The sequence below is a fragment of the Panulirus ornatus genome, chromosome 47, assembly GCF_036320965.1.
Source record: "Panulirus ornatus isolate Po-2019 chromosome 47, ASM3632096v1, whole genome shotgun sequence".
In the NCBI taxonomy this organism is placed as follows: Eukaryota; Metazoa; Arthropoda; class Malacostraca; order Decapoda; family Palinuridae; genus Panulirus; species Panulirus ornatus.
In genome coordinates this window covers 22,765,332-22,792,722 of record NC_092270.1, presented here as the reverse complement: position 1 = coordinate 22,792,722, position 27,391 = coordinate 22,765,332, and the positions used below count along the sequence as shown (strand labels likewise).

The window sequence follows — 27,391 nt, the reverse complement described above, 5'->3', positions numbered from 1 at the left end:
TGGCACCGGGGGAAACAATGCTCAAAGGTAAACGGGAAGAATGGCTTGGAAATGTCTGAAGGGTAAAGTCAAGGTTTGGCAAGGGATAAGAGCTAAGTAAGCAATAGCACTACTCCTAAAGCAGTTGTAGGAGTGTTTAAATGTGAAGTTTATATAAGAAAAAAACAGAAGGCCTGATTGGCCCATGACTGGGTTGTCTAAAAAAAATAAAAAAATAAGATATAACGAAAAAAAAATTAAATTCCGCTCAATAGTTTTTAAGCTATCACCGACTCTCCTCTGCTGCACATTAGCATTCTAGTGTCCGTTACTGCTGTCGTCTATACATTTATTTTTGAAGTTTTTCTCAGGGTATACCTGAATTTACAAAATATGTCTAAATAATCTTTGAAGGTATTTATAGTTTTAGCATTCACTACATCTGACATTAACTTATTCCAGTGCTCAACAAACCTATAGGAAAAGACGCTTTTTCCCATGTCTGTACTACATCTTCAGCTTTGAGTTTTATTCCAAGACCCAGTAACCATATTTTCTTATTTCAAAAATATGCTCATGGTTTACTTTATCGAACTTGTTCAGAGTTTTGAACACTTGGATTAAGTCGCCATAAAGTCCACATTTTTTAAGAGATCCAATCGTTTTAGCCTCTGGGATGGGATCAAGTTTGTCGCACGTCTTACTTGCTCTAATTTTCCTATCTTTTTTTTTTTTTTTTTATAGTTTGGGGACGAAAACTGGACTCAAGGATTCAAGGTGTGGTCTCAACAGAGTTATAAAGTGTAAGAATAATTTCTGGTGTCTTGTAATCTATGTTCCTGGCTATGAAACCTAACATTTGGTTGCCTTTTTTTACTTCCTGCTTGACAATGTTTAGTGTATTTCAAACTGTTGCTAATGAAAACTCCACGTCCTTTTATTCACTTACTTTAGATATAGTTTCCAAAGTTTGTAGTCTAACGTACATTCATCTCCAAAGTGCATAACTTTACACTTGTTCATTTAACTTCATTTGCCATCTGTCTGACCACTCTGCTAGTAAGTTAAAGTCTCTCTGAATCATTTCACAGTCCCACCTGTTTACATCTCTACCTCCCAGTTTAGTATTGTCAGCAAATTTGGAGATCTTAGATACGAGTGTTCTTGGTCATCAATGTGTTTTATGAAAAGAATTGGGTCTAGGACCAACCACCGTGGCACACCACTTGTTACATCTAGCCTACGAGGCTTCGCTGTTTAATACTACATGCTGCTTTCTTTCAGTAAGCCAGTCTTCGATCCATGTACAAAGTTCTTCACCATGTCCATGTGCTGCGAGTTTAAATAAAAGTCTCTTGTGAGGTACTTTATCAAAAGCCTTTTGGAGATCTAAATATACTACACCAGACAGCAATTTTTCGTCCCAATTCTGATAAACATAAAAAAATTCTGGCAAATTTGTCAGACAGGATCTTCCAGAGTTAACCATGTTGGCTGTCCAATATAAGTTTGTGTTCTAGAAATGTGACAATTTCATCTCATATTTTTTCCCATATTTTCCCATAATTTTACCTAACACTGACATAAGGCTAATTGAGCAGTAGTTCAAGGCACACTTTTTGTCTCCTTTTTTTATATACAGGAGTAACACTGGTAGTCTCCAGTCAGTTGGCACCTGACCATCTGATATGGCTTTGTTGAATATGTTATGGGGTATATCAGCTGTTTCCTGACCTCCTTTAAAGATCTTGGAGCTAACTTATTCGGGCCATTGGACTTGTTACGATTTAATTGGTCCCGGTATTTAAATACTTTGGAGCTATTTATTTCTCTAACCTTAAACTCTTCTTCATCAGATCCTTGAAAAATTTTCTTTGGTTGTGGTATTTGAGATGTTTCTTCAATTGTGAATGCAAAACATTTTCATGGTTATGGTATTTGAGATGTTTCTTCAACTGTGAATACAGAATTAAGAGAGTAATTTAGTATGATAACCATTTCTTAGTCATCATGGGTCAAGTGTGTCATGTACATCTCGTAATGGTCCAATTCCTTCTCTTACCTAAGTGCGTCATGTACATTTCGTAATGGTCCACTTCCTTCTCTTACCTAAGTGTGTCATGTACATTTCATAATGGTCCAATTCCTTCTCTTACCGTCTTCCTTTGTCTTATATATTTGAAATACATACAAGTGTGTAAGAATGTAAGGAAATAACTTCTAAAATGAGAGTGAATGGTGAGAGATGGGTGATTATTAATGCTTATGCACCTGGCCATGAAAGAAACATCATGAGGCAAGTATTTTAGAAGCAGATGAGTGTGTGTGTGTGTGTGAGCAGTTTTGATGCATGAGACAGGGCATTAGTGATGGGTGGTTTGACTGTGAAGGTGAGTGATGTGGCAGTTGAAGGTATAATTATGGGGGATGGGACATTCAGTATTGTGAAAGGAACTGGTAAACAGCTCGAAGGTGTTTCTTGAAAAAGGACTGGAGACTGGGAGTACTTGGTTTAAAAAGAGGGACATGCACAAGAATACAAACATAAACAGGAAAAATGGTCTGCAGGCATTACTGGATTACATAACTGACAAGCACATAAAAAAAGGATTTCTTGATGTGAATATGCTGAAAGGGGCAGCTTGTAGGAAGTCTTCACCATCATGTGGAGGCAAGGGTGAAGATTTGTCAAGGTTTTTGGAAAAATAGAAACATCACCACAGAAGAGAGTGGTGAAAGTGAGCTTGGAAAAGTGACTTGTGTGAAGAAATTCTTGAGGAATTAAGAGTAAAATGGTAAATGGTGGCTATAAATGAAGATAACTGAGCAGGTGAGGAATGGGAGGTATTGAAGGAAGCAGTGCTGGCATGTGTGTGAGATGCATGTGGCATACAAAGGGTGGGAGGAGGGCAAATCAAAAAGGGTAGTGAGTGGCAGGAGGAGGAAGTAAAAATGCTTCTAAAAGATATAAGTGAGGCACTTGGGTGGTACTTATACGTAGAGTGCAAATGATTGGATGATGTATAAAACAAAGCAGGAGGTCAAGAGGAAAGTGTAGGGGTTGAAAAAAAGAAAATGAGAGTTGGGGTGAGTGAGTACAGTAAACTTAAGGGAGAATAAAATATTTTGAAAGGTAATAATATGCAAGTAAGAACACAAGTACAAATAGGAACACTGGTGAACAGGGCAAAAAAGTAAGTGGTAACACACAGTGATGAAGTGAGGAGGAGACGGACAAAGTGCTTTGAAGGATTGTTGAATAGGTTTGGCGAAAGGGTGGCAGATGTAGGATGTTTGGGTAGGTGTAGTACACGAGGTGAGAAACCAGGAAGAATGGTTTCATGAAAAGAGAAGTGGTGGTGAAAGCCTTACCTAGAATGAAATATAGCAAGGTGGCTGAAGTGTATGGTATTGCTATTGAATATATTAAGAAGGGGTGACTGTGTTGTTGACCAATTACAATTTTCATATGTATGGATTATGACTGTGAATGTAGTGCTATTGTATAGATGCATGGGGGACGACAGAGGGATAAGTATGTTAAAGGGTATGTGATGTTACCACGATTGTTTAAGTTGTATATGGATGAAGTGGCGAATGAGAGAGTCTTGAAGGCACGTTTATGCAGTCTGCAAGGCATAAGAGGCCTTGGGAAGAGTCAGTTGTCTCCTGATGATACAGCACTGGTAGAAGACTTGAGTATGAAATTGTAGAACTTTGTGATTGAGCTTAGAAGTGTGTGTAAAAGGGAGGAGGTTGAGAATAAATGTGAATAAAAAGCAAGGTCTAGCAGAGTTGACACACAGGCTTGTTGGGGTACAAATTTGAATGGAAAAAAATTGGAGGTAGTGAAGCAGATACCTGGGAATGAACTTGGAACATGGAAGCAGAGGCCAGTCATAGGGTGGGTGAGGGTGTGAAGATTCTGGAAGCAATGAAGAATGTGTGGAAAGAGACGTACCCATTACATCAACCACCTATTTAAGGGTGGATGAACAGTTGTGCTGACTGTGGAAAGACTACTACAAACAGGATTTGATCCTATGCACTAGACCATGGGCAGCCCATGAAGAGAGAGGGGCAAGTATGCAGTCTGTTGTTGATGAGAGGGCTTGGGAAGTGAGTCAGTTGTTGTTCGCTGATGATACAGCACTGGTGGCTGATTCAGGTGAGAAACTGCAGAAGCTGGTGGCTGAGTTTGGTAAGTGTGTGAAAGGAGAAAGGAGCAAATGCGAATAAGAGCAAGGTTATCAGGATCAGTAGGTTTGAGGGGCAAGTTAATTGGGAGGTAACTTTGAACATAGAAAACTGGACAAAGTGAAGCGTTTTAGATATCAAGGAATGGACTTAGCAGCGGATGGAACCATGGAAGAGGAAGTGAGTCACAGGAAGGGGGAGGGGGCGACGGTTCTGGGAGTGTTGAAGTGTGTTGAAGAATGTGTAAAAGGCGAGAATGTTATCTCGGAGCAAAAATGGGCATGTTTGAAGGAATAATGCTTCCAATAATGTTATATGGTTGCGAGGCATAAGCTGTGTGGAGGAGGGTGGATGTGTTGGAAATGAAGTGTTTGAGGACAATATGCGGTTGATTAAGTAATGAAAGGGTAAGAGGGATGTGTGACAATAAAAAGAGTGTGGTTTAGAGAGCAGAAAAGGGTGTGTTGAAATGGTTTGGTCATATGGAGAGAATGAGTGAGGAAAGATTGACTAAGGGGATATATGTGTCAGAGGTGGAGGGAACAAGGAGAAGCAGGAGCCCAAATGGGAGGTGGAAGGATGGAGTGAAAAAGAATTTGGGCTATTGGGGCCTGAACATGCAGGAGGGTGAAAGGCGAGCAAGGAATAGAATGAATTGGAACAATGTGGTATACTGGGGTCAAAGTGCTGTCAAAGGATTGAACTAGGGCATATGAAGCCTCTGGGGTAAACCATGGAAAGGTCTGTGGGGCCTGGATATGGAAAGGGAGCTGTGGCTTTGGGGCAGTGCACAGGACAGCTAGAGACTGAGTGGCAACGAATGTGGCCTTTTTGTCTTTTCCTGGCACTACCTTGCTGGAAAAAGGGGGGGGGGGGGGGTTGTTTCCTGTGTGGCAAAGGGAATAGACTGAAGGCAGCAAATATGAATGTGTACATGTGTATATTTGTACGTCTGTGTATGTATGTATATATATATATGTATACGTAAAAATATGTATGTACGTATATGTGCATGTATGGGCGTTTATGTACATATATGTGTGTGGGTGGGTGGGCCATTCTTCAGCTGTTTTCTTGCACTACCATACACCAAACTTTCTATGCCAAGCACCATCTGGTATGTCTGGTTGTAACCCTTGTAAGGTTGAGTGATTAAGGAGGGTCAGGTGATGGGGGTTGACATGGGTAGCTGGGTGTGTCATGAACTTATTTTATATTTTCGTGTTTTGTCAATTCTCTCATAATTATTTGGTTAGTGCTCATTTGGGCTTTAAAATTGCCCGGGGACAAATTAGAGTTCTTAGTATTAGCAATGACGACATTCAATGACGTGACGTATGGCATAATCAGCATAGAGCTACAAAACAATGGGATTTTCAAGATCTATGGGGAGGTAATTTTCATGACAATGTTTAGCGATTGCATTTTTGTGGTCATCCCTATGTACTGAATGTCGATAACAATAACACCCCTCCGTGACAGTCTTACCGGTCTGACCCACATAAATATATCTACATGCCTTGCATAATACTAAGAACCAAGTTGTCCCTGGGCAATTTTAAAGCCCACATTATCATAAACCAAATAATCATGAGAACTGACAAAATCAAAAACAAAAAAATTGTACATGACACACCCAGCTACCCTGGTCAACCTGTACCACCTGACCCTCCTTAATCACTCTCCCTTACAAGGGTTACAACCAGACAGCAGATATATATATATATATATATATATATTATATTTTTTTATTTTGCTTTGTCGCTGTCTCCCACGTTTGCAAGGTAGCGCAAGGAAACAGACGAAAGAAATGGCCCAACCCACCCCCATACACATGTATATACATACACGTCCACACATGCACATATACATAACTATACATCTCAACGTATACATACATATATATATATATATATATACATACACTCATATATACATATATACACATGTACATAATTCATAGTCTGCCCATATTCATTCCCATTGCCACCCCACCACATATGAAATGACAACCCCCTCTCCCCACATGTGCATGATGTAGCACTAGAAAAAGACAACAAAGGCCACATTCATTCACACTCAGTCTCTAGCTGTCATGTATAATGCACTGAAACCACAGCTCCCTTTCCACATCCAGGCCCCACACAACTTTCCATGGTTTATCCCAGACGCTTCACATGCCCTGGTTCAATCCATTGACGGCACGGCAACCCTGGTATACCACATCGTTCCAATTCACTCTATTCCATGCACGCCTTTCACCCTCCAGCATGTTTAGGCCCTCATCACTCAAAATCTTTTTCACTCCATCTTTCCACGTCCAATCTGGTCTCCCACTTCTCATTCCCTCCACCTCTGACATATATCCTCTTTGTCGATCTTTCCTCACTCATTCTCTCCATGTGACAAAACCATTTCAAAACACCCTCTTCTGCTCTCTCAACCACTCTTTTTATTACCACACATCTCTCTTACCCTTTCATTACTTACTCAATCAAACCACCCCACACCACATATTGTCCTCAAATGTCTCATTTCCACCACATCCACCCTCCTCCGCACAACTCTATCTATAGCCCATGCCTCGCAACCATATATATATTTTTCATTTTCCAAAAGAAGGAACAGAGGAGGGGACCAAGTGAGGATTTCCCTCAAAGGCTCCGTCCTCTGTTCTTAACGCTACATCACTAATGCGGGATATGGCAAATAGCATGGGGATATATATATATATATATATATATATATATATATATATATATATATATATATATATATATATATATATAAAATTTCAAAAGCATTTGCCATTTCCCGCATTTGCAAGGTAGTGTTAAGAATAGAGGACTGAGCTTACGAGGAAAAATCCTCACTTGACCCCCTTATCTGTTCCTTCTTTTGGAAAAGTAAAAAACAGGAAGGGAGGATTTCCAACCCCTGCTCCCTCCCCTTTTAGTCACCTTTTACGACACACACGGAATATGTGGGAAGTATTCCTAAGAGTCCACAGGGAAAATGAAACACAATAAGTTCCTAAGTGCACTTTCGTGTAAAAGTCACATAATTAGGGAAGACACAAGAAAAATATAAGTCAGTTGATATACAACACAGGGACACAGCCAGGACGCCACTTGGTAACCATGCGATTGTCCAAGACAATCGTAAGTTTCCCAAACGGCATCCTAGCTACATCTCTTCATTGTATATTGAATGACTTATATTTCTCTCTTGTGTCTCCCCTGATGATGTGATTATTACACAAAAATGCACTTGGGAACTTATCGTGCTTCACTTTCCCCGTGGACTCAGGAATATCTTGATCACGCGCAAAATTGTGATCCTTTCCAATATATATATATATATATATATATATATATATATATATATATATATATAAAAATTATACATAATCGGTTTCCCACATCAACGAGGTAGCATCAGGAAACAGACGAAGAATGGCCCATCCACCCATACACACACACAATATATATAAATATATTTATATATATACATATTTGCCATTTCCCACATCAGCTAGGTAGTGTCAAGAACAGATTATTGAGCCTCACTTGGCCTACCCAACTCTTCCTTCTCTGGAAAAGTAAAACGAGAGATTTTCCAGCTCGCCCCCCTTTTAGTCACCTTCTACAACACACAGGGAATACATGGGAAGTATTCTTTCTCTAATATCCCCAAGGATATATATATATATATATATATATATATATATATATAATAGTCATATTTGATTGCCATTTCCTGCTTTAGCTGGGTAGCATAGTGGCAGGAACAGATGATGGAAGGTTGCATCCACGCCCATCCATTCTCTAACCATCATGTGTAGCATATATATATATATATATATATATATATATATATATATATATATATACACACATATATATACATACATATATATACACACAAACACACACACGCATATATATATATATATATATATATATATATATATATATATATATATATGCACTTTTTCAATATCTTTGCAAATTGCATGATAATTCTCAAAAATCTAATTATTCACTTTTCACAATTCAGAAAAATATTTTTCTCACATACTGATTTGAAATGGTTTCCTTATATTTAATCATCTGATAATACACTAAAACAGTGGACTGACAACATATATTTCATTTATATACCCTAAATGCTATACTACTGCATTAGCTTATAAAATGCTAATTGCCATTATCTTAATGTAAACTGCCATAAAAGCCAACACCAATTTCTCATATCGTCTGCCTCTCAAACTTTTTGCTATTACTATTTCAAAGTGTATTCTAACTGTCATCTTTGAAAAACATATGCTTTAGTTTAAACCATGAAAAAATTAAAACAATTTATCAACTCATGTAAAAATTATTTTCTATTAATTTTACTATCTTTAAGCACACCTTAACAGAACTTTTCTGGGCACCAGTTACTGATTTCCATATTCCTTACTTCCTTTCCTTGTCAACTTGTTGGGTTGCTCTTAAAAGCATGCAAACTAAATAAGGCACAAGAAACACAATATCAAACAAGAAAACTTCCAAAGAAAAAGTATTTCTGAATATAAGAGTGTCAATCTGGACACGCGACGTCACTCCAATCTTAGACATCCAATCCACAACTGCCATCTTTTCTGAAAGGTAATTTCATCTTAAACCTGCTTTCTTCCTGGTTTCTCTTTGATCTCTTTCCCTGTAACTGAGGAGTGTTTAAACATAAGATTGGATATACTGAAGATGAATCTGAAAAAGAAATTTTCATCATGAAGAATATTTGGCAGGAAGTTTTCTATAACTACATTATTTGTTTATCTTATGATCCAGGAACTGACATATGATCACTTTTCATCAAGCAGTTTAGGGTATATTTTTCACCAGTTATCTGGCAGATTTTGAAATTCCTAAATTGCTGAGTTACTCACTTGTTTTCATTACTATTCAAAACTGGCTTTATCAAATACCGACCATTAATACTTATTGACAGATCCTGCAGTAGCTAGTGCATAGTACTGTCTGCCGTTTATCAAATTTCATTAACTAGTGACTCGGTGCTTTGGCCAACATCATCAAGTGACAGCTCCTGGAGTGGCGAGAGCAGGGTACCTGGTGCGCTGGTAGCCCGGAGAGGCAGAACGATATCGATCAGGTGAATGGCTGACTGGTGAACGGCTGCGCTGGTACTCCTCCCGGCGCGACCCGCTGTAGTTCACATACTTGTCATACTTGTCATCTGAATAGTGGGACTTGTACTTGTCACCAGAGGGGTAGCGAGAGTAGCCGTTCTCAGCTGGCTTGTCATACGACTTTTCATACTTGTCATAGGAATAGTTGTCGTAGTTGCTGGAAGCTCCACTGTAGTTTCCACGGGAGAACCCTCTAGAGTAGCTGCCACCACGTGAGTAGCCACCGCCACGGGAATAGCTGCCTCCACGTGAGAAGCCTCCGCCACCTCTGGAGTATCCTCCTCCTCGTGAATAACCTCCACGACCACTGTAGCCACCCCTGTCAGAACCCCTGAACCCCCCTCGGGAGTATCCACCCCTGTAACCCCCACCTCCCCTTGGATAGTAATCCTGGCCACCACTGTAACTATTTGGGTAATACCCCCCACCCCCTCGACCACCTCTGTCGAAGCCCCTTCGACCAAAGCCACGACTACGACCACGAGGAACCCCTCCTCTTGTGACACGGGCAGACACCCGAGACCCCATGAAGTCAGCCCCATCCATTTGGTTTGCAGCATATTCAGCATCGCGGGCATCAAAGTATTCCACAAAGCCTGAACCAGGTGGATCGTAGATGAGGTATACTTTTGCAATCTTGCCATAACGTGAAAATGCCTTATCCACCTGGTCTTTCCGAATGTCTTTTGGGAGGCTCTCCAAAAACACTCTTGTGTTCAGGCTCTTACTGAAAAGAAGAAAAAAAATCAATATGCATTTACAAATGAGACAATATACTGAACAATCTATACACACACTCTTGCTAACTTCTGATCCCCTTATCTTTTACACAATAATATCAGTGAATGTTGAAGGTTCTCATTAATACATAGAAATATTCAAACTCTCAACAGACTATACATTTCAAATGGTATTTATACCTTTATATAACTTAAGTGAGTTTGGAAAGGAAACTTGTGTGAGGAAGTACCATGAGAGACTGAATACAAAATGGCAAAAGGAGAGCAAACGATGTGAGGGGAGTGGGTGAGGAATGGGATGTATTTAAGAAAGCAGTGACGGCATGTGCAAAAGATGCATATGGCATGAGAAAGGTGGGGGTGGGTAGATTAGAAAGGGTAACAAGAGGTGGGATGAAGAAGTTGTTAGTGAAAGAGAAATGAGAGGCATTTGGACAATATTTACAAGTGAGGAGTGCAAATGACTGGGAGATGTATAAAAGAAAGCAGCAGGTCAAGAGGAAGGTGCAGGGGTTGAAAAAGAGCAAAGGAGAGTTGGGGTGAGAATCATTAAACATTAGGGAGAATAAAAAGATGTTTTGGAAGGAGGTAAATCAAGTGCGTAAGACTAAAAGTAAAAATGGGAACATCGGTGAAGGGGGGCAAGAGGGGAAGCGATAACAGGTAGTGATGAAGTGGAGGAGATGGAGCAAGTATTCTGAAGGTTTATGGAATGTGTTTGATGACAGAGTGACAGCTGTAGGATATTTTTGTCGGGGTGGTGTGCAAAGTGAGAGAGAGAATGATTTGGTTAAGAAAGATAAGGAAGTGAAAGCTTTGCGTAAGACGAAAGCTGGCAAGGCAGCGGGTTAGGATGGTACTGCAGTATATATTAAAAAAGGGGGTGACTGTGTTGTTGACTGGTTGGTGAGTAAATTCAATGTATGTATGGATCATTGAGGTGCCTGAGGATTGGCAGAATGCATGCATAGTGTAACTGTACAAAGGTAAAGGGAATAAAGGTGAGGGTTCAAACCAAAGATGCATAAGTTTGTTGAGCATCAGATTGGGGAAGAGCAGTGTGTTTCACAAGTGGTAGAGGATGTGTGGATGAGGTGTTTGCTTTGAAGAATATGTGAGAAATATTTAGAAAAGCAGATGGACTTGTATGTAGCATTTATGGATCTGGAGAAGGCATCTGTTAGGGCTGATAAAGATAATTTGTGGAAGGTCTTAAGAGTATATAGTGTGGGAGGCAAGTTGCCAGATGCAGTGAAAAGTTTTTACCAAGGATGTAAGGCAGGTGAATGAGTAAGAAGAGAGGAGAGTGACTGGCTCCCAGTGAACGTCGGTCTGCAGCAGGGTGTGTGATGTTTCCATGGGTGTTTAATTAGTTCAGATACACCACTGATTTTCCGGCACTCTTGGTTCCAAAGCCTTGCCGGATTAACCATTTTGCCAGACCAACCATGGTCACGTAATAATAATTCATTAACACACCTCTAACCCACTAATTATACATCTCCCATGTGTCTAACGTATACAATGGACTGCTAGAAATTTAAATCAACCAAATATTAAATGTTTGAGCACCATAAGATGGTAAGTCTGTCCTTATATTGTATGAATCCTGTGGGGTCTTCTTCGTCTTCTGTTGTTAGCGTTTTCCTAGTTGTGCATCGCCAGAATAATGCAGTTTCGTCTGCATTATACATCTGCTCAGGACTGAGATGCTCGTCAGCTATGAGTTTCACAAATTTGTCCATATAATCGGCAGCTCCTTCGTGGTCTGCAGACCCCTTTTCTTCGCACTTTATTCTTGGAAATTCCATGACGCTTCTTGAATCTTTGAAGCCATCCTTCACTATAGTCACAATAATGTTCTCATGTTATAATCTAAGTTCTTTATGGAACAACTTAGCCTGGTCCACTATCATGCTAACTGACAAGTCCACTCCATCACTCAGACACTGGTAAAACCATTCCATCATCACTCAGTCATTCTCAGTACTCTTGCCATCTTTCATAATTTTTCTAATCGTCATTTGCTTCTTGATATCGCTGTCAGAATAGAATTTCAATATTTTCTCCCTTTGCTTCTTTATATCATAAACAGTTGATGAACCAATACTGTAGATGTCACACAGCTTACTCACCAAAACACCACAGTCCATTTTTTCAACAATTCTACTTTATCTTGGATCGACAAGGGCTGGTGTTTACATTTACCACAATTGACGCTCTCATATGTCTTAGAAGCCATAGCAAGGGTTAAAATAAGCTTAGAATTTCACAGAATTACGATATCACCACCAAAAAGTGCAGTGTAAAGAATGCAAATAAGTGTGCCCTACACAACACCTGGTCCATTATCATGCTACCTGACAAGTCCACTCCATCACTCCGACACTTGTAAAACCACCATTCCATCATCACTTGATCGTGCTCAGTACTCTTACCATCTTTTACAGTTTTTCTAATCGTCATTTCTTTTTTGGAATCGCTGTCTGCATTGAATTTCAATATTTTCTCCCTCTGCTTCTTTATATCATAAACAGTTTATGAACAAATGCTGTAGATGTCACACAGCTTTTGCACCAAAACACAATGGTCCGTTTTTTTAGCAGTTCTACTTTATCTTGGATCTATATGAACTGGTGTTTACGTTTGACACCATGACTGACAATCTCATATGTCTTAGAAGCCATAGTTAGGGTTAAATTTAAGCAAAATAAGATAAGTCTCACAGAAAATTTCGGTATCACCAACGATTGCAGTGTAAAGAATATTAATAAGCGTGCCCTACATACAAAGCCAGTAAACTAGTCTTGTGGCTGAGGTAATTTCAAGTTCCCTCACGTAATTGTCTGGACTATAGGAGGTGCCCAACCATCAGTTGCAGGAAATCGGTGGTGTACCTGTATATGGATGGGACGGTTAGAGAGAAATGCAAGTCTTGGAGAGAGGGACGTTTAGTCTGTTGGGGATGAGAGGGCTTGGGAAGTGAGTCAGATATTGTTTGCTGATGATACAGTGCTGGTGGATGATTCGGGTGAGAAACTGCAGAAGTTGGTGACTGAGTTTGGTAAAGTGTGTGAAAGAAGAAAGCTAAGAGTAAATGTGAATATGAGCACGGTTATTTAGTTTCAGTAGGGTTGAGGGACAAGTTGATTGGGAGGTAAGTTTGAATGGAGAAAAACTAGAGAAGTGCAGTGTTTTAGATATCTGGGAGTGGATTTAGCAGTGGATGGAACCGTGGAGGGGAAGTGAGTCACAGGGTGGGGGAAGGGGCAAAGTTTCTGGGAGTGTTGAGGAATGTGTGGAAGGCGAGAACGTTATCTCGGAGCAAAAATAGGTATGTTTGAAGAAACAGTGGTTCCAACAATGTTATATGGTTGCGAGGCATGGGCTACAGATAAGCTTGTGCAGAGGTGGGTGGATGTGTGGGAAATGAAATGTCTGAGGACACTATGTGGTGTAAGGTGGTTTGATCGACTAAGTAATGAAAGGGTGAGAGAGATGTGTGGTAATGAAAAGAATGTGGATGAGAGAGCAGAAGAGGGTGTATTGAAATGGTTTGGTCACATGGAGAGAATGAGTGAGGAAAGATTGACAAAGAGGATATATTATTACTTACTTGATCAAACCATCTCACACCACATGTCCTCAAACATCTCATTTCCAGCACATCCACCCTCCTGCGCACAACTCTATCTATAGCCCACGCCTCACAATATAACATTGTTGGAACCACTATTCCTACAAACATACCCATTTTTGCTTTCCAAGATAATGTTCTCGACTTCCACACATTCTTCAATGCTACCAGAACTTTCATCCCCTCCCTCACCCTATGATTCACTTCCGCTTCCATGATTCAATCCGCTGCCAAATCCACTCCCCGAAATCTAAAGCACTTCACCTCCTCCAGTTTTTCTCCATTCAAACTTACCTCCCAACTGACTTGTCCCTCAACCCTGCTGTACCTAATAACCTTGTTCTTATTCACATTTATTCTCAGCTTTCTTCTTTCACACACTTTACCAAACTCAGTCACCAGCTTCTGCAGTTTCTCACACGAATCAGCCACCAGTGCTGTATCATCAGCGAACAACAACTGACTCACCTCCCAAACTCTCTCATCCACAACAGACTGCATACTTGCCCCCCTTTCCAAAACTCTTGCATTCACCTCCCTAACAACCCCATCCATAAACAAATTAAACAACCATGGAGACATCACACACCCCTGCCGCAAACCTACATTCACTGAGAACCAGTCACTTTCCTCTATTCCTACACGTACACATGCCTTACATCCTCGATAAAAACTTTTCACTGCTTCTAACAACTTACCTCCCACACCATATATTCTTAATACCTTCCACAGAGCATCTCTATCAGCTCTTATCATATGCCTTCTCCAGATCCATAAATGCTACATACAAATCCATTTGCTTTTCTAAGTATTTCTCACATACATTCTTCAAAGCAAAGCACCTGATCCGCACATCCTCTACCACTTCTGAAACCACACTGCTATTCCCCAATCTGATGCTCTGTACATGCCTTCACCCTCTCAATCAATACCCTCCCATATAATTTACCAGGAATACTCAACAAACTTCTACCTCAGTAATTTGAGCACTCACTTTTATCCCCTTTGCCTTTGTACAATGGCACTATGCAAGCATTCTGCCAATCCTCAGGCACCTCACCATGAGACATACATACATTAAATAACTTTACCAACCAGTCAACAATACAGTCACCCCCTTTTTTAATAAATTCCACTACAATACCATCCAAACCTGCTGCCTTGCCGGCTTTCATCTTCCGCAAAGCTTTTACTACCTCTTCTCTGTTTACCAAATCATTTTCCCTAACCCTCTCACTTTGCACACCACCTCGACCAAAACACCCTATATCTGCCACTCTTATCATCAAACACATTCAACAAACCTTCAAAATACTCACTCCATCTCCTTCTCACATCACCACTACTTGTTATCACCTCCCCATTTGCGCCCTTCACTGAAGTTCCCATTTGTTCCCTTGTCTTACGCACTTTATTTACCTCCTTCCAAAACATCTTTTTATTTCCATGGTTTACCACAGACGCTTCACATGCCCTGATTCAATCCATTGACAGCACGTCAATCCCGGTATACCACATCGATCCAATTCACTCTATTCCTTGCCTGCCTTTCACCCTCCTGCATGTTCAGGCCCCAATCACTCATAATCTTTTTCACTCCATCTTTCCACCTCCAATTTGGTCTCCCACTTCTCCTCGTTCCCTCCACCTCCGACACATATGTCCTCTTGGTCAATCTTTCCTCACTCATTCTCTCCATGTGCCCAAACCATTTCAAAACACCCTCTTCTGCTCTCTCAACCATGCTCTTCTTATTTCCACACATCTCTCTTACCCTTACATTATTTACTCGATCAAACCACCTCACACCACATTTTGTCCTCAAACATCTCATTTCCAGCACATCCACCCTCCTGCACACAACTCTATCCATAGCCCATGCCTCGCAACCATACAACATTGTTGGAACCACTATTCCTTCAAACATACCCATTTTTGCTTTCCATGATAATGTTCTCGACTTCCACACATTCTTCAAGGCTCCCAGGATTTTCGCCCCCTCCCCACCCTGATTCACTTCCACTTCCATGGTTCCATCCACTGCCAGATCCACCCCCAGATATCTAAAACACTTTACTTCCTCCAGTTTTTCTCCATTCAAACTTACCTCCCAACTGACTTGACCCTCAACCCTACTGTACCTAATAAACTTGCTCTTATTCACATTTACTCTTAACTTTCTTCTTTCACACACTTTACCATATATATATATATATATATATATATATATGTTTGAGGGAATAGTGGTTCCAACAATGTTGTATGGTTGCGAGGCGTGGGCTATGGATAGAGTTGTGCGCAGGAGGATGGATGTGCTGGAAATGAGATGTTTGAGGACAATGTGTGGTGCGAGGTGGTTTGATCGAGTAAGTAACGTAAGGGTGAAAGAGATGTGTGGAAATAAAAAGAGCATGGTTGAGAGAGCAGAAGAGGGTGTTTTGAAATGGTTTGGGCACATGGAGAGAATGAGTGAGGAAAGATTGACCAAGAGGATATATGTGTCGGAGGTGGAGGGAACGAGGAGAAGTGGGAGACCAAATTGGTGGTGGAAAGATGGAGTGAGAGAGATTTTGTGTGATCGGGGCCTGAACATGCAGGAGGGTGAAAGGAGGGCAAGGAATAGAGTGAATTGGATCGATGTGGTATACCGGGGTTGACGTGCTGTCAGTGGATTGAATCAGGGCATGTGAAGCGTCTGGGGTAAACCTTGGAAAGCTGTGTGGGGCCTGGATGTGGAAAGGGAGCTGTGGTTTCGGGCATTATTGCATGACAGCTAGAGACTGAGTGTGAACGAATGAGGCCTTTGTTGTCTTTTCCTAGCACTACCCCGCACACATGAGGGGGGAGGGGGATGGTATTCCATGTGTGGCGAGGTGGCGATGGGAATGAATAAAGGCAGACAGTGTGAATTGTGTGCATGGGTATATATGTATGTGTCTGTGTGTGTATATATTTGTGTACATTGAGATGTATAGGTATGTATATTTGCGTGTGTGGATGTGTGTGTATATACATGTGTATGGGGGTGGGTTTGGACATTTCTTTCCTCTGTTTCCTTGCGCTACCTCACAAACGCGGGAGACAGCGACAAAGCAAAATAATAATAAAAAAAAAAAAATAATATATTATATATATATATATATATATATATATATATATATATATATATATATATACACACATATATATATATATATTTTTTTTTTTTTTTTTTTTTTTTATACTTTGTCGCTGTCTCCCGCGTTTGCGAGGTAGCGCAAGGAAACAGACGAAAGAAATGGCCCAACCCCCCCCCCCCATACACATGCACATACACACATCCAGACACGCAAATATACATACCTACACAGCTTTCCATGGTTTACCCCAGACGCTTCACATGCCTTGATTCAATCCACTGACAGCACGTCAACCCCTGTATACCACATGACTCCAATTCACTCTATTTCTTGCCCTCCTTTCACCCTCCTGCATGTTCAGGCCCCGATCACACAAAATCTTTTTCACTCCATCTTTCCACCTCCAATTTGGTCTCCCTCTTCTCCTCGTTCCCTCCACCTCCGACACATATATCCTCTTGGTCAATCTCTCCTCACTCATTCTCTCCATGTGCCCAAACCATTTCAAAACACCCTCTTCTGCTCTCTCGACCACGCTCTTTTTATTTCCACACATCTCTCTTACCCTTACGTTACTTACTCGATCAAACCACCTCACACCACACATTGTCCTCAAACATCTCATTTCCAGCACATCCATCCTCCTGCGCACCTCTCTATCCATAGCCCACGCCTCGCAACCATACAGCATTGTTGGAACCACTATTCCCTCAAACATACCCATTTTTGCTTTCCGAGATAATGTTCTCGACTTCCACACATTTTTCAAGGCTCCCAACAATTTTCGCCCCCTCCCCCACCCTATGATCCACTTCCGCTTCCATGGTTCCATCCGCTGACAGATCCACTCCCAGATATCTAAAACACTTCACTTCCTCCAGTTTTTCTCCATTCAAACTCACCTCCCAATTGACTTGACCCTCACCCCTACTGTACCTAATAACCTTGCTCTTATTCACATTTACTCTCAACTTTCTTCTTCCACACACTTTACCAAACTCAGTCACCAGCTTCTGCAGTTTCTCACATGAATCAGCCACCAGCGCTGTATCATCAGCGAACAACAATTGACTCACTTCCCAAGCTCTCTCATCCCCAACAGACTTCATACTTGCCCCTCTTTCCAGGACTCTTGCATTTACCTCCTTTACAACCCCATCCATAAACAAATTAAACAACCATGGAGACATCACACACCCCTGCCGCAAACCTACATTCACTGAGAACCAATCACTTTCCTCTCTTCCTACACGTACACATGCCTTACATCCTCGATAAAAACTTTTCACTGCTTCTAACAACTTGCCTCCCACACCATATATTCTTAATACCTTCCACAGAGCATCTCTATCAACTCTATCATATGCATATATGTATATGTATATATATGTATATATATATATATACACACACACACACATGTATATTTATGTGTGTGAACAGGTCATTCTTGTTTCTTGGCACTACCTCACTGAAGTGGGAAACGGCAATCAAGTAAAATAACATGACGAGTTCCATAAACTTGGGAATATCTGTATTTTCACATTTAAAGAGAAAAAAATTACTGTGTAAATATAACTTGCCCAGGAATTCATAAATGAAATTTACCAAAAACTTAAGTACACAGCTATGGGTTGTGGTGGGCCGGCATAGTAACTACGCCATGTGACAAATGCATCATCTGACAAGCTACTGGCTTTTTCCATTCCTGAAACCAAATTCATATAGTCGTAGCATTTACTGAGTGACTGGATTAACCTATTAAAGGCAAGTATGTTAACTAACTCGTACAGTAGAAGACAAGCAACATTACATAATGGGCTATCTTGCATTGCAATTGCCTTTTTAAATTTGGCGATGTGGCATCACTATTATCTACTACCATGACCTCTGCTTACCCATTCCAGTAAACAGCTACCCTCATTGCCCATCTGCAGTCAGCACCGGTGTTAGCTTTTACCTAACATTTGCACAATAGCAAGCAGGCAATGTTACGTAATGGGCCCTTTCATATCATAATTGTGTGAGAAATTGGGTGATGTGGCATCTCTTGACATGTAAACAGACGTTCACAACAGTTGTAAATAAATGCACAAATGATTAGCCAAAAAGAAAAGTGATCGCAGAGTCCCCTAGCCTCATCCCAGGTGTGCCTGATAAGCTGCTCATCCCAGGTCCTCCCACACTACTCCTCCCCTCCTCCCACAGCCAGCTATGATGCAGTATCACATAAGTAACACCTCTTACCTTCCTTTTACATCCAATTTTATTTATGTATGTAGTGGCTTATTCCTTGACACGTTATTATTCCTAAAATATGCCACCTTACACGGATGTATTTACATATATATATATATATATATATATATATATATATATATATATATATATATATATGTACAGAGCATCAGATTGGGGAAGAGCAGTGTGGTTTCAGAAGTGGTAGAGGATGTGTGGATCAGGTGTTTGCTTTGAAGAATGTATGTGAGAAATACTTAGAAAAGCAAATGGATTTGTATGTAGCATTTATGGATCTGGAGAAGGCATATGATAGAGTTGATAGAGATGCTCTGTGGAAGGTATTAAGAATATATGGTGTGGGAGGCAAGTTGTTAGAAGCAGTGAAAAGTTTTTATCGAGGATGTAAGGCATGTGTACGTGTAGGAAGAGAGGAAAGTGATTGGTTCTCAGTGAATGTAGGTTTGCGGCAGGGGTGTGTGATGTCTCCATGGTTGTTTAATTTGTTTATGGATGGGGTTGTTAGGGAGGTAAATGCAAGAGTTTTGGAAAGAGGGGCAAGTATGAAGTCTGTTGGGGATGAGAGAGCTTGGGAAGTGAGTCAGTTGTTGTTCGCTGATGATACAGCGCTGGTGGCGGATTCATGTGAGAAACTGCAGAAGCTGGTGACGGAGTTTGGTAAAGTGTGTGGAAGAAGAAAGTTAAGAGTAAATGTGAATAAGAGCAAGGTTATTAGGTACAGTAGGGTTGAGGGTCAAGTCAATTGGGAGGTGAGTTTGAATGGAGAAAAACTGGAGGAAGTGAAGTGTTTTAGATATCTGGGAGTGGATCTGTCAGCGGATGGAACCATGGAAGCGGAAGTGGATCATAGGGTGGGGGAGGGGGCGAAAATTTTGGGAGCCTTGAAGAATGTGTGGAAGTCGAGAACATTATCCCGGAAAGCAAAAATGGGTATGTTTGAAGGAATAGTGGTTCCAACAATGTTGTATGGTTGCGAGGCGTGGGCTATGGATAGAGTTGTGCGCAGGAGGATGGATGTGCTGGAAATGAGATGTTTGAGGACAATGTGTGGTGTGAGGTGGTTTGATCGAGTAAGTAACGTAAGGGTAAGAGAGATGTGTGGAAATAAAAAGAGCGTGGTTGAGAGAGCAGAAGAGGGTGTTTTGAAATGGTTTGGGCACATGGAGAGAATGAGTGAGGAAAGATTGACCAAGAGGATATATGTGTCGGAGGTGGAGGGAACGAGGAGAAGAGGGAGACCAAATTGGAGGTGGAAAGATGGAGTGAAAAGGATTTTGTGTGATCGGGGCCTGAACATGCAGGAGGGTGAAAGGAGGGCAAGAAATAGAGTGAATTGGAACGATGTGGTATACAGGGGTTGACGTGCTGTCAGTGGATTGAATCAAGGCATGTGAAGCGTCCGGGGTAAACCATGGAAAGCTGTGTAGGTATGTATATTTGCGTGTGTGGACGTGTGTATGTACATGTGTATGGGGGGGGGGGGGGGCCATTTCTTTCGTCTGTTTCCTTGCGCTACCTCGCAGACGCGGGAGACAGCGACAAGGTATAAAAAAAAAAAAAAAAAAAAAAAAAAATATATATATATATATAAAAGTTGCCTGCCTTTACTGGGTTAATGTAACTCCACTAAACTTTGATTTCTTTACTAAAGCTCTCACAATATCTAACAATATTCAGTGCCAGTAGGTCCACAAAAAAAAATAAAAGGAACCAAGATAAATTCAGGATGGAAGGAGGGAACACAGGAAAAAAGACAGGGAAAGTCTATTGAGTGGATTACGAGAGGTGGGTCATTATCAATGCTTATACCTGACCATGAGAAGAATACCTGGGCTACAAATAAGGTTAAATGGAGGAGGGTGGTCTTGGAAATTAAATGTCTGAGAACAATATATGGTCTGATCAATCAAGTAATGAAAGGGTACGAGATAGGTGGCACTAAAAAGTGGTCCCAGTAAGTCAGTCTGTGGCAGGGGTGTGTGATGTCCCCCATGGCTGTTGAATACATTTACGGATGGGGTGGTGAGGGAAGTAAATGCAAGAGTTTTGGAGAGGGGTGAGTATGCATATGTTAGGGATGACAGGGCCTGGGAGGTGAATCATGCCAATGACAGCTCAAGTGGGTGATTTGTGAGAAACTGCAGAGGTTGGGGACTGAGTTTGGAGAAAAAAGTGTGTGAAAGGAGAATGCTGAAAGTAAATGTGAATAAGAGCAAGATATCAAAAGCATTTCTCTAGGCCTAAAGAAGCATTCCATCACACAGTTGCTAACATCTTTAAATGAGAATTCAAACATTCAGCATGGCATTAATTATCATGGGTAAATGTTAATCATCCCACAATAATTACTTTCATGAAAATCAAAAGGACATTAATCATATTCATTGAACTGATTTCCTATGCTCTCTTGGAAATTTCCACAGGTTAAGAAACTCAGGGGTAGGATGCAAGATATCAAATATAACATCAAAAGATATATCCTGAATGCTCTTCCAATTGCTATTGCCTTTAATCACTTTAGTATGATCACAATACTGAGTATTACTGAGTATAAGTTAAAATATAGTTGTATGTTTTCCCAGAATATATGTCATGTTAAAATAGTTCATAATTAGCACAGGTATGGAACATAAGCTAGTGATTTATCAATTAGTACATCCATATTAGGGGGTTTTGGCACAAGTTCATTTATGTACACAATTACAGTCTTATGGAATTATCTTCCATAATCTGTTGTAGAATTAAAGATATTTCTAAAGAGTAAAATAATTTTTATACAATAAAGTAGAAGGCAACAAGCATTGTAAATAACTTTTAATTCTACATTGGTGCTAATGTATTCAGCTCTTAAAAATAACCTTCTGATAGTAACTGTGCAGTTCTTAATATTAGTTCTCAGTGAATGTAGGTTTGCGGCAGGGGTGTGTGATGTCTCCATGGTTGTTTAATTTGTTTATGGATGGGGTTGTTAGGGAGGTAAATGCAAAAGTTTTGGATAGAGGGGCAAGTATGAAGTCTGTTGGGGATGAGAGAGCTTGGGAAGTGAGTCAGTTGTTGTTCGCTGATGATACAGCGCTGGTGGCTGATTCATGTGAGAAACTGCAGAAGCTGGTGACTGAGTTTGGTAAAGTGTGTGGAAGAAAGTTAAGAGTAAATGTGAATAAGAGCAAGGTTATTAGGTACAGTAGGGTTGAGGGTCAAGTCAATTGGGAGGTGAGTTTGAATGGAGAAAAACTGGAGGAAGTGAAGTGTTTTAGATATCTGGGAGTGGATCTGGCAGCGGATGGAACCATGGAAGTGGAAGTGGATCATGGGGTGGGGGAGGGGGCGAAAATCCTGGGAGCCTTGAAGAACGTGTGGAAGTCGAGAACATTATCTCGGAAAGCAAAAATGGGTATGTCTGAAGGAATAGTGGTTCCAACAATGTTGTATGGTTGCGAGGCGTGGGCTATGGATAGAGTTGTGCGCAGGAGGATGGATGTGCTGGAAATGAGATGTTTGAGGACAATGTGTGGTGTGAGGTGGTTTGATCGAGTGAGTAACGTAAGGGTAAGAGAGATGTGTGGAAATAAAAAGAGCGTGGTTGAGAGAGCAGAAGAGGGTGTTTTGAAGTGGTTTGGGCACATGGAGAGAATGAGTGAGGAAAGATTGACCAAGAGGATATATGTGTCGGAGGTGGAGGGAGCAAGGAGAAGAGGGAGACCAAATTGGAGGTGGAAAGATGGAGTGAAAAAGATTTTGTGTGATCGGGGCCTGAACATGCAGGAGGGTGAAAGGAGGGCAAGGAATAGAGTGAATTGGAGTGATGTGGTATACCGGGGTTGACGTGCTGTCAGTGGATTGAATCAAGGCATGTGAAGCGTCTGGGGTAAACCATGGAAAGCTGTGTAGGTATGTATATTTGCGTGTGTGGACGTATGTATATACATGTGTATGGGGGGGGGGGGCCATTTCTTTCGTCTGTTTCCTTGCGCTACCTCGCAAACGCGGGAGACAGCGACAAAGTATAATAAATAAAATAAATAAAATGTTATGAAAATTATATTTCACACCTAACTAAATCATATCACTATCCTGCCATAGCTTTTTTCAATATGGGCAACCAATATTTTTGAATGTTTTATGGGACCACATTTGAAACACATTTTTGTATATACTTAATATATCATCGCTAAAATATGCAAATATGTTCACTGTCTATGTACTCTGCCAAAATATACTCATTAACTTAATCACAATTCCTCTAACACTCCAAATACAAAAGAGAATCCCAAAGAAAATTAAATGTGAAAAACAATCTCATGGAATGAAAAGTAATACAACCAAATACAACTAAATCTAAACAGCAAAAGAGCTTTAAGTCCTAATGAAGCTGTTTGTGATAGTGAAAAAACTTATGGATTAATGGGTTGGGAAGAAAATTCTTTTGTAAAAAGGAAGACTTATAAACTTATGTAGTTAAGGAGCATATAATGTCAGTTATGGATTTGAAGAGAAATATCTATCAAACCTATTCTTATAAATACCTATGGCACTGCTTTTAACAATCCTCTTGAAGAAAAAGTACTTGGCCTTATTCAAGGTAAAACATTTACCGACGAGTTCATATCCATAATTACAAGTGAAATCAGATAAATCTACCCTTAAGTAGTGCGTTAGATTATCAAAGCCTTTACTGATTTTGAATAACTATCATCACCATTCCCTCAACCTTCTCTCTTCCAAGCTACATGGATGTAATTCATTTACTAGACTCACACTGGATTTGTTTCTCAGCCCAGGAGTCATCCAGGTAGTGTGCCACTGCACACACTCCATTCTGTCTGTCTGTCTCTCCTAAAGCAAGGTGACCAAAACTGACTACAATATTCAAGAAGGGGAAACACCAGTGTGCTGTAGAGCAAGAATAATTTCCTAAGAAAAACTCAAAAGTTCTTCCTATGAACTGAAGAATTTTGTTTACCCATTTTACTGCTTCTGTTCACTGCTTGCATGGCTTTAGTCACCAGAAATTATTACACCCAGGTCCTTGTTCCTCATTAACCCATTGTAGCTCAACAGAATTCACAATGTAGCTTGCCTTTTCATTTTTACAACTGACATGCAAGACTTTGCACTTATCACTATCAAAATTCAGTTGGCACCTGGCACCTGTTAGCACCCTCCATCAGTTTCTCTCTGTCAGTGTGAAGCTGCAGCCTTTCAGTTTCTGTTGCATATTTCCTAAATTAGCATCATCTGCAAATTTAGATCTTACAATGAAGCCCATTTTCAATAAATATCAACTATATATGGGAGGGAAAACTGGGACCAAGACTGATCCCAGTGGCAAACCACTTCTTACATCTAACCATTTAAGGTTAGACCATTAATCACTACACTTTGTTTATAGCCAGTCAGCCAATTTCCTAACCATGGAGGAACAACCTCATCCATATCATAAGTTTTGTTAGTAACCTTTGATGTGGAACTTTATCAAATGCTTTTTGAAAATCTATATAGATAACATAAGTTGCTTTACTTCATCATAAATGATAATTTTCATATAAGAAATCAAGCAGATTTTTCAGACGAGTGATTTTGTTGAAAACCATGCTAAGAATCGTTTATCTTATAAAGTGGCTTGAAATGATTTATAATCTTATCCCGTATAATGGCTTCTTTTATTTTTACCAGTTACACATTCAACTATATAACCACCAAGAAACAGTATATAGGTCTTACCTTATCCAAGAGGAATTAATATGCCTTATGGCAAGTGCATATAACTAGGAAAGTGCACACTACATAATCTCATGGTAAGCTGTACACTGTCTTGTGTTGACATATCTTGTAATGTAGCACTTAATTCTATTTATCTATCTATATCTGTGACACCTTTTCCTCCTGGAACTCCCTCAAAAGGGTGGCCACAGCAACAAAGTGTCCATAACGAAAGAACTCTAGTGTTGCTTCTTAGCCTTTAGTACCTCAACCTATACAAGCCACAGGCAACAGGCAAGTCTAGTGCAGTGTTTGCAGAAGATTCCTCCTAATGTTCCTAATGACTACTTCTATCTAATGCTTGTACCATTTTGCTAAGAGGCAGGGCAAGTACACAGTGCTCTTTGCAGGAAATCTTGAGGCATGAAGAATGAGCTGCGTGAGTTGTGTTGTCAAGTGTTACAACGACAAGAAGAGACAAGTTTGTGGATAGAATGCCAGTAGTCCACATGTTAGGGAGGCAGAAAGAAAAAAACAGTTACCTAGGTTAGAGCTGTGCAACTTGACAACTAATGAAATGCTGGCTCACAAAGCAGATGTCACTAACCCCCCAAATATTCAGACAGATAGTAATGGTAACATATAACCCCTGGTCATTGGCTGCCTGCCAACTACTATTTATATTAGCACAAACCAACCCCCCTACAACTGATTCCTCGAATACAAACACCCTCGTTCCACATTTCTATTGTTTAAAGATGTGTATATAGTTTAAATACAAAATCTGTTGCAGTACTATCAGAGTTATCTTACTTTATCCACATCTGCTAGTTTATCATCATTATAGTTAAATGACAAAATTGATAGCTTGTATAATTCATTTCAACATTCAGCAAACTACAAAAATACAAAAACAATATAGTAGCGCTTACCACAAGAGAATCTCTACACAAATTCTGTGATTCCCCCTGGGTGATGGAAACATCCATCTTCCAAAATCTCCAAACTCAATTCTATTTCTAGATCTTACAAAGCTCCAAAAATCAGTCTCTTTAATGCTCACTAACAATGTTGTATATCAAATGTTAGCTTTTCCAAATCCTTCTATTCTATTGCTTTTTACAGTAAACATTTAATGCGAGTTCAGGCATTATGGATTACTGAAGACAATGCACTCTTACCCAGTTCTATTTTATGCTAAAATTGTGAAATTAACTTTACAAAATTCAGAAGTTCCTTGTGCACCAATTCCCATCAATCTACTACAATCATCTTGGTACACGTTAACTAAATTAAGTTGATAAAACTCTGAATGTGAGACATTTTGGGTCAGAATTAACCATACAATAGAGATTTTACTGAGAAAAAAGTGAGAACTTGCATTTTCTGTTATATGGAATCTGCACACTTTACAGCACACAACAAAGGTAATGAAAAGCTTTCATTATCCATATTACAATCAAGTTACACATATAATTCTAAGAGCAATATTACCTACAGGTACAATCAAGATTACATACTAATATTCAATTATTTCATTAAATTATCAAAATCTAAAATCACAACCAACATAAGGTTGTTAGTTCTAGATCATATTTCCAATAACCAAAATACAAATGGGAGTCCAGATAAATGTTACGTTGCTGACCCGTCTGAAATACTTGCAGCAGCCGAGGAGACACACACCGACTTGCAACAATTCCTAAAAAAAAAATCTTAAAAAATATGATTGAAACGGACAATTTTTAGCCCCGTTTACTATGGGCAATTATCTATTAAGGCGTTGCAAACTTGAAATCACTTGAAGTTCTGAGCGATTCCATTAAGTTTTCAATCAATTGTATGCGAGAACCTGGGAGGAGGAGCTGGGCCACCTGACTGCCACGCGCTCTTTTCAACTCCCGCGAAACTTTGCTAAAACTCCTGCTGTTTCTCACCAACGGATCATAACTATACAAACTATGAGAGATAGAGGGAAATCTGCCCTACTACATAAATGAAAATAACAAATGCCAGTTGAGATATACTGTGTACATATCAAAGTGCGCGCGGGACCACCATGCCCGGCTGACCCAAGCCATTACCATAACTCGTCTTGCCATCATATCTTTCCTTACCATAGCAATAATAACACACCAAATCTACGGTCACTACTTGATAAGACAACACACACTATAACTACCGTTATATTGTCATGCATAACACTTAATTTAAATTCTTACTCTTCACTCGAACTGTGTTCCATGTTGAACGGTGCAAATGGCGTCCCTTTCCGCCCGCTCGATGAAAACAGACAATGGAAAACTTACTGTATTATAGATAAAAATTATGTATCTCTAAATCTGGAATACCTCCAGGTTAATTTTCATATAGTTTCAAAATTGTTAAAGGGATAACTTCACTCTGTTTACTCAAACGATATTTCAGATAAGGATAGATGACTTAGTTTGAACGTCATTTGACTAGCGAGCTGTGGCGCGCGCCTCAAAAGTAGCGTCTCGCCTCAAGTCATGACAACCCACACCAAACCCCACCAAGAAATGTAACTAGACAATAATTTTTT

At 40.1% G+C, this 27,391-nt stretch overlaps 1 protein-coding gene across 3 annotated transcripts in view; it reads right to left on the bottom strand.

Annotated features, from left to right (window-relative positions):
- LOC139763684 (uncharacterized) overlaps window positions 1-27,157 on the bottom strand; it is a 53,194-nt gene extending 26,037 nt beyond the window's left edge. For all 3 annotated transcript variants that reach the window (XR_011716204.1, XM_071689993.1, XM_071689994.1), the window contains exons 1-2: window positions 27,051-27,157; window positions 9,291-10,097 (exon numbers count right to left, since the gene is read on the bottom strand). Coding sequence is in view for 2 of the 3 variants with exons in the window: in XM_071689993.1 (XP_071546094.1) it covers window positions 9,291-10,097; window positions 27,051-27,073 (830 nt within the window). In the remaining variant the exon portion in view is untranslated. The remainder of the gene's footprint in view (window positions 1-9,290; window positions 10,098-27,050) is intronic.
- Window positions 27,158-27,391: the final 234 nt, after the last annotated feature.